General features: G+C 52.5%; 1 protein-coding gene across 1 annotated transcript; it reads right to left on the bottom strand.

The window, feature by feature from the left end:
* Positions 1–3,484: 3,484 nt before the first annotated feature.
* LOC144152060 (peptidyl-prolyl cis-trans isomerase-like) lies at positions 3,485–4,687 on the bottom strand. The gene has a single exon (XM_077683258.1). The coding sequence runs from the start codon at positions 4,413–4,415 to the stop codon at positions 3,921–3,923; it is 495 nt and encodes a 164-aa protein (XP_077539384.1). The 5' UTR covers positions 4,416–4,687; the 3' UTR covers positions 3,485–3,920.
* Positions 4,688–8,060: the final 3,373 nt, after the last annotated feature.

Raw genomic sequence — 8,060 nt, 5'->3', positions numbered from 1 at the left:
GTGGAGACAATTTTTGAACGGTCCCGTGCCGCCGCAATTGGGCCAACGGGCTCAACGCGTTATTCTTTTCGTTTCCCACGAGACCTAGCAACGCGAAACAGACAATATGATTCAAACTTCTTCAGTAAACCGCGTTGCGGCGATAATTTTAGCGCGGTTTTGACACAATGACTTGCTTCGGCGGCGAGCGAGCAACCGAACATGGCGGCGCCAGCGTTACGTGTCTCTACCCTGTACGGCGGATGCGTGAATGAAGGTACTCTAGGCTGCAGAGCGGTCGGTTCCTGTGATGTCACTTGGGGCCACGAAAACGCACGATTGAGTGGGAAAATCAAAATTTTAACCTAAATTGTTTAATTTCTCAGTGAATAAAGCATCGTTTGTATCCGAACAAGCGCTGGGGGCACTATAAAACACGAAATCTTTCGAATAAAACCAACTTGCATTTTCTCTTCATGGCTCCTTTAAGGGCTCCTGGAGTGACAGTGTTGCCGGTGTCTTCCTGGGCTGGCACGAGACGAGCACGCTTCCCCTTTAAGGGCTCCTGGAGCGACAGTGTTGCCGGTGTCTTCCTGGGCCGGCATGAGACGAGTCACTCCCTCCGCCGCGCGGCGTCCACACCCCCCCCCCCCCCCCTGCGCATGCACATCCTCCTCCCCTTCCTCTCCGGCATTCTTCGTCTCCTCTCCGGCATTCCTCATCTCCTCTCCGAAGCTCCTCTCCTCCCCGGGATTGCGCAACGAATGGAAACACCTGCGGCTCCGCGCGCGATAATGCGAAGCAGCTCAGGGTTACAGGCGCGACGGTAGGCGCTGCATACTCCGCTGGAGGCGCCACTGTAGCTCGCAGTATAATGACGCGGCGCGCGCTCCGCTCCTCTCATTTTCCTCCGTAACGCCGCGATGAGTGCCACGGGCAACGCCGCCATGGCTGCTGCGCATACTACTTAGGGTTCCCCTGCGGGAACATGGTGTCATTTTTTTAGGGGCGAAGCTCCTAAAGCCATGGGTCTGTCCATCCCTTGTGTCTCGTGGTACGTGACCGCCGCATGCTTTCGGAGATGTCGCAAAGTGGGCCGCGTGCACGCGCAAGAACCGGCTGCAACAGGCAGCGCAAACTCGGCACCGGGAGCGCGAGCTTGTATGTGTTCGCCAACGGAGGCGCCAGCGCACGTGCACTGCAATGGGGAGATCACGCAAGAGATCACGCCACGAACGCAGGCAGTCGTTCTCGGAGATCGAACGAGACGCAAGGACCTTTGCTCGTTTCCTCTCGTCTTGTTCGGGCACAAGTTCGCCCTAAATAAAAGTTACTTCTTTACCGTTGTGTCCCATCCTACGTGACAAATTGTGGTGGAGGTGCGGGGTAGTCCTCGATGGCGCGGGGTCTTTCACCAGGTCTGGGCCTGGGAGCATTGACTCTGAAAATAAAAGTTGATTTGTACAATGTACGCACACAGTCTTACGTCTTTCTTAATGATGTAATGGGCGAACTTTCACGGGAGAGTTACGGTTACCGATGATCTCCCCCTCTCGAGCTTCGCCCCACTTATCATCATTCATTCCGTGGATATGGCGTGATTTTTTGTTATCCCATCATTCCCACCGAGTTATCCGTGTTCCCCAACGCGGAATATGCGCGGTGCATACCATACTGGCATATATAAAGCCATCCCAAACCACTTTTATACGAAGCCAAACATGGTTTCGCAGCATTAAGTTGGCATAAATGATGCAGAGTCCTCCCATTGTGTATTCAGCATCGAGTGTTGCAAGCAAGAGGATGCAGTCCCCCTCTAAAGCGCTCATTCCAATCCCTTCTGTGAAACACATTGCAAGCGTTCCACAGTGAGCTATCCACAAAATCCAAGGTAATTGAGAAACGCCGCTTCGAGCCCCTATGGGGGCGAGTGTTCGTTGTTCTCTACTCAATGCACGTTAATGCACTGGGCTATAAATCCCTCTGGTTTCTTTTAATGAGCTAGGCATGCAACACTTATAAAAAGAGGGCAAGTATCAATAGCTTTTAAAGCGACGCTGTTAGCCTCTCGCTGGTCGGAATTTTTTCGTGGCATTCATGTACAAATAGGAGATGAAAGCGAAGTGAATGAACGTAAAATAGTCACTCACATGTCCCGAAAAGACAACAAAACAAAACAAAAAAACATTCGTGCCGAGTAGAAAAAGAAGGCAACAACAGCAACAAAAAACAAGAGAATTAAAGCGAAACAGCCGCGAACGTGCTCCCCGCGGAAAGCACGAGAACAAAGAGAAAGAAAACCCATTCAAAAAGAGAACAAATGCGTCACAGCGACTCGCGTGTTCCCGGAGAGCAACAACAACAACAAAACAAGCCAAGAAAAAAACCTGACACACCTGCCTACGTTTCGCTCTAAGTAAAAAAGAACGCCTTCCCACGGCCTGCCGAGAGAGAGAGAGAGAGAGAGAGAGAGAGAGAGAGAGAGAGAGAGAGAGAGAGAGAGAGAGAGAGAGAGAGAGAGAGAGATGAAGGAGGAGGAATAAACTTTTATTGAGCACAAGCAGAGAGGTTGTGTTCAGCCTACTGTGTCCAGGAGGCCGCGAGTCTGAGCTGCGTCCAGAGCGCGTTGCACCAGGGCTTGCTGTCGCTCCTTGGATCAACGGCGGTAGGTCTAGAAGCAGCGCGCAGTTATGACAAGGACACCCAACTATCAGCCGTCCAGCAGGTCCTGGCGGCCCTCTAAAAGCAGCGCCGGAGCGAAAGCTGCGGGGCGACGCCCTCCCTTACGGGGCAGCGGCGTCCAACCCCGTAGCGAGTAGCGAAGGGGCGGTCCGAGTAGGGGTGACGTCGGGATCGACGAGTGGCTACGTCCGGGCGCAGTGTACGCATTGTGTCTGTTGCAGGCATTCAACAAAGTATTCTTTCCTTCCTTGCTGTCGCTCTGGTGCTGAGCTGGTCAGCTCGGCCTCCCACTTCTCAGGGTTGGGGATTAAGATGGGGTTACGGTGGTGAGGACAAGAGAAAACAAGGCGGTAAGTGGTTAGAGGCATGTGACAGTGCGGGCAGTTGTGGGGGAAAGGGGGCAGCGAGATGTGGTGTATAACGTTTCAGTCTGCAGGCGGCGGTAAAGTGCTTTAATAAGAACAAAAGTGAGAATGTACGTGGTCGGTGTTATTATTCTAATACTCCGTGTGACCAGCCGTCTACCGCGAGAGGATCACAGGAACATCTTGAACACGAATGCTTGGAGTCCACGCCACAAACATATGCTGCTGCCGATAAAGTATACACCGCCTGCCAGTCCGACACAGCCAATTTAGCCTAAAGTAGGAACGAGAGACGGGGTGTATAGCACTAGCAGCTCGGCACCTTAGAGCTCTGCTGCCCATCGGCTTCTGTAGAACAGCCCGAGTCCATATTAGTGTACAAGACACTGCTACGCTTCGGCGCATATAAGGCACACATGCGAATCCCACAACAAGACAAGGAGTTGGAACCACACTTTATTTTCAAACAACTCACTTTAGATCTCCCACGGTCTGGAACGTAAGCGAGAAAAAAACAGCGCAGTAAAAGTATGCAAACAACCTGTCGAACCTGAAGCAACACAGAAAGAGCAAAAAACGATGCACAGCAGTAAAAGAAGCAGAAAAAAGCAACACACTAAAAGATGTAACAAAAACAGCAAAACAGTTTTCAAAAAAAGACCTAAAAACAAAAACACAGCTTGTAAACACAGTAAAAAAAAACGAACGAAAGCTTGTCACAGGCTTAGTTAAACCAAAAAAAACGAGCTACCAAGAGTGGCTGGGGACAAAGTTAAAGGAGTCCTACTGGAAATAAAAACAGTACGATGAAACGGCACTCAAAAACAAAGTACAAGATCCAACCAAACAAGAAAAAAAAGATTGCCGGAAGTGGCTGGGAAAGCAGAGCCGGTGTCACAGCTGGCCGCAGTCGCAAACGGTGATCTTCTTAGAGGTCTTCCCCGAATCCGAACCGAAGGCTTCGACTTTCTTCACGACCTCCATTCCCTCCACAACGCTTCCGAACACGACGTGCTTGCCGTCCAGCCAGCTCGTCTTAGCAGTGGTAAGGAAGAACTGCGACCCGTTGGTGTTGGGCCCCGCGTTCGCCATGGAGAGGATGCCCGGGCCGGTGTGCTTGAGCTTGAAGTTCTCGTCTTCGAACTTCTTCCCGTAGATAGACTTGCCGCCGGTGCCGTTGTGGTTGGTGAAGTCGCCGCCCTGGCACATGAAGGTCGGGATGACCCGGTGGAAGGTCGAGCCCTTGTAGCCGAATCCCTTCTCGCCGGTGCAGAGGGCACGGAAGTTCTCAGCTGTCTTTGGCACCACGTCGGCGCGCAGTTCCATGACGATGCGACCGAGCTTCTCGGCTCCTGCCTCGACGTCAAAGAATACTTTCGGGTTTCCCATCGTTGCCACCGGCCGGTCAAACTTCACTCGCCGATGGAATTCGGCGTTCGAGGCAGCGGGATAAGCCGACGTGGACAACCGCGTTCGATGGCTGCTACTCGCTGTCTGCGCAGTGGCCGATCTCGAAGCACGAGGGCTCGTGAAATGAGGCAGCGCGAGGCGGGCCGGCGTCTTCGTCAGCTACAGCAGCGCCACAACGAGAAAGAAAAGAAAAAAAAAAGTTGCACGTTGGCTTCACCTCGCCGTTCGCTTCCTGCACGTGGTGAATACAATTCCTAATGTCTGTAAGCTTTCTTCTGGCCACTGAGTATCCTTTATTCATGTTTGTTTTTGGTGAATTTTAAATAATACCAACCGACTAGTTTGAACTGTTTGGTGCACACTGTTGTAATAAGTCAGGGAAAATCCCCGAAGCGGATGGTGGAGATAAAATTGAGCGCACGGGAAGGGAATCGCGAAAGAAGAAGAAGAGATAGTGTGAATTTGGCTCCAAGAAGTGGACCAACCGCGGAACGCCCCTAACAAACGGAAGCAGCGGCGAATAGGAGAATAACGCGTTGGGCATGAGGAAAGAGCATTGCCCTAATAGACAGGAAAAGGGATTCGGTGGCGATGACTGGGGTAGCCACCTGATGCCCTGCACAACCACGACGCCGGTTCAAACACGACGCCGGCTCAACCAAGCGACGCAGTACACGGCTAATAACTCGTACCGGCTACGCCAAGTCAAAGCTACGCCGACAACGGTGACTGCGTCAGGCTTGGTGTCTAAGGACAAAGTCGTGCGACGTTGTGTAGGCTATGTCTTGTGGGTCTATTAGTAATTATCGGCTGGCGGTTTCTTTGGTCTGTTTCTGTGTTGTTTCGGCTGTTGTTTGGAGTGCTTAAGGGTTTTTAGATGCGAAGCATCTCATGCTCGGGGCTGTGTCCCTCCCTCCCCTGTTGTTGTCCGCTGTCCGCACTCTACTGCGCATGCGCGTCTCTTCAGCCCCGTCAGCGTTTGGGCTGACGTCAGCGCAGTCCACTATAAAAATAAATAGTTAGGCGACGCCCGGTTTTGATCCCACGACTCTCTGGCCGCAAAGGGAGGTACGTGGCGATCTTCCCACTGCGCTACAAACCGAGACGGGAGCATGTGCTACGAACGCGCCTTATGTCCTTCACTCATTCAAACTACGCCAAGAAGCTACTGATACAACAAAGGCACGCGAAGCTGAACGTCAACGGAAACGACGAACTGAAAACTTTAGAGGAAGATGTGGAATTTCCCGCGGGAAAGCTGTGGCGGGAAGCACCACGCGCCTTGCAGCTCAACCAGAGAAGAGGACGAAGAGGGCGGGCAGCGGGGTAGGAGCGTGAGCACGCAATAAAGAAAGACGAGAACCAGGAGGTGTTCCATCAGGTAACGCGGGTGTCGGTCTCTTCGCTGTCTCTACATTTCTCTACATTTGTCTGTCTCTACATGGGGGTTCACACTACGTTCCCATTCGTGCTCCGATGGATGAAACAACATAACGGCAACACAATGGAACCTACACGGAACCCCCATGATGCTTCGCATCCTCCTCATGGTTCCCCACGGGAAGATGGTGTAATTTGTGCTTTGTGTATGTGTGTGGACTATAAATGGTTTCCTTAACCTGCCAACGCCACCCGAGTTTTTCTTCTCATCAGTATTGATGACGAGTGTCGACGGGAGTTTGACAACCATAATGATTCTTCTTCGCTGCCAATACAGCGTTGGTATTGTTGTTGTTGGGCAATCCCTTTCAAACGGGTATGGTTCTCCGGGGAAAAAGAAAATAAAACAAGGATGGCGACGAGAGGTGAAATAAAGGAAGGACAGCTGGGAAGAGGAGAGAAAAACGCGCGAAATTCGAATGTACGAAGGAGTGTCGTGAGACCAGCGAGAGTGATATGCAAATGGGGATATGCTGCTGATACTGTTAATGGACACGAATCAGGATATGCACTGAGGAACAGAGGCAAAAAGCGGCGAATCATATCGAGCAAAATGGTGGTCCAGGTAGAATACACGAGGCGAGAACAAGGATCCAGGAGCCCAGTCGACGCCGCATCACTTCCGTCGAGAGCGGGCCACAGCGCTCCGACTTCGTGGGTCTTCGGTGCCCCGTGGGCTCCGTTCCCACGGCCTCGGCAGCCCTTCCTGGCCCTTTCATGCACCGTGTGTTCCTACTCACACAGCTGCCGAAGCAGCGTCCGCATACCCGACCGTATCCTTCCTGGCTTTTCGGCGCACCGCTTTCCGCAGCGTTCGCGGAACGTGTCTGCCGCTTTCCTGACTCCTTGGTGGACCGTGGGCTAGTGCTAGCACAAATACAGTGGTGGTAGCTACTGAACGTAGTGCTGTCCTGCTGTGGTGACAGAGGTGAGCGGGCGCACTCAATAGGCGGCGGGCAGCTCGGGATCACGAAGCGTCGGGTACAGCTGGTACCTGGAGGAGCGGTGCGGCTACCACGCTACTGCATCCCCGCATCAATCCTTACCAGGACGGGCCATAGATCGGCGCTGTCCCGACGTCTTGTATATACTCGGCGCGACAGCGGCTACGACAACCACTAAACCCTGCACGACATCATCGCCCAGGCCAACGGATTGTAACCCAGCTACGCCGGACTGGACGTTGTTAATCAGGCGAGATACAGGACCTGCGGGACTACAATGGCCTGCATTTTTTGTGTTCGTATTTCCACCGTTTGTATTTTGTGAATAAAGCAGTTGGAAGTTTTCGCTCGTCTTGTGCATGCTCCCAGTCGTTCTTCTTCGTACCTTGTAAACACTCACGACACTCAAACAGGAGTCACTACCAACTAGCCCCAGTCTCAGCATTTCTGGGGGTCAGAGGTATGGTAATATAAGGGCGGGAGAGGCGGAAGACGAGAACTGGAAGAAGCGCAGAATGGGACGAGGAGGCAGAGGAGGAGAGGAGTAGAAGAATATGGGGAGGATAAGGGAGCGATGAAGGCATAGAGGTGGAGGTAGAAGGGAAGGAGAGATCTTGAAAGGACAAAACGTCTGGAGGGAGGGAGAAAGATCGTATGAGGGAAAGGTAGGAGGGAGGACTCGGGAAGAGGCGTTACCTGGCACGGGTGGCAGTAAGAAGTCATTTGTAGCAAAGCAAATCTACAAGTAGCCAAATTTTGTCCAGCACTGAAGTTTCCAGCGACGTAGGCGCCCTCGCACACAAGTATCACAGTGCTGTGGAGTAGAAGCTTAGTCATGCGATAGCCTTATATGCCTCATCATACGCGAAAAGTGGCGGTCGTCGTCATCGTCAACGCAAATGGTACCAAGATGACCGCCGCTCTAAAGAAAAAATAAACAAATTTGGGATTTTGATTGATTGATTGGGGGGGTTTAACGCGCCGACGCAACGCAGGCGATGAGGCGCGCCGTAGTGGAGGGCTCCGGATTAATTTTGACCACCTGGGGATCTTTAACGTGCGCCGAAATCTCGCACACACGGGCGTTTTTGCTTTTCGCCTCCATCAGAAAAGCGGCCGCCGCGGCCGGGAATCGAACCCGCGACCTCGTGCTCAGCAGCGCAACGCCTTAGCCACTGAGCCACCGCGGCGGGTAAACAAATTTGGGTTTGTGTTGGATTTGAACACTGGTGTCTAGAGT

This window comes from Haemaphysalis longicornis, unplaced genomic scaffold (genome assembly GCF_048455015.1).
Source record: "Haemaphysalis longicornis isolate Haplotype H1 unplaced genomic scaffold, Haemaphysalis longicornis Haplotype H1 scaffold_9, whole genome shotgun sequence".
NCBI lineage: Eukaryota > Metazoa > Arthropoda > Arachnida > Ixodida > Ixodidae > Haemaphysalis > Haemaphysalis longicornis.
This window is presented reverse-complemented; position numbering and strand designations above follow the sequence as displayed.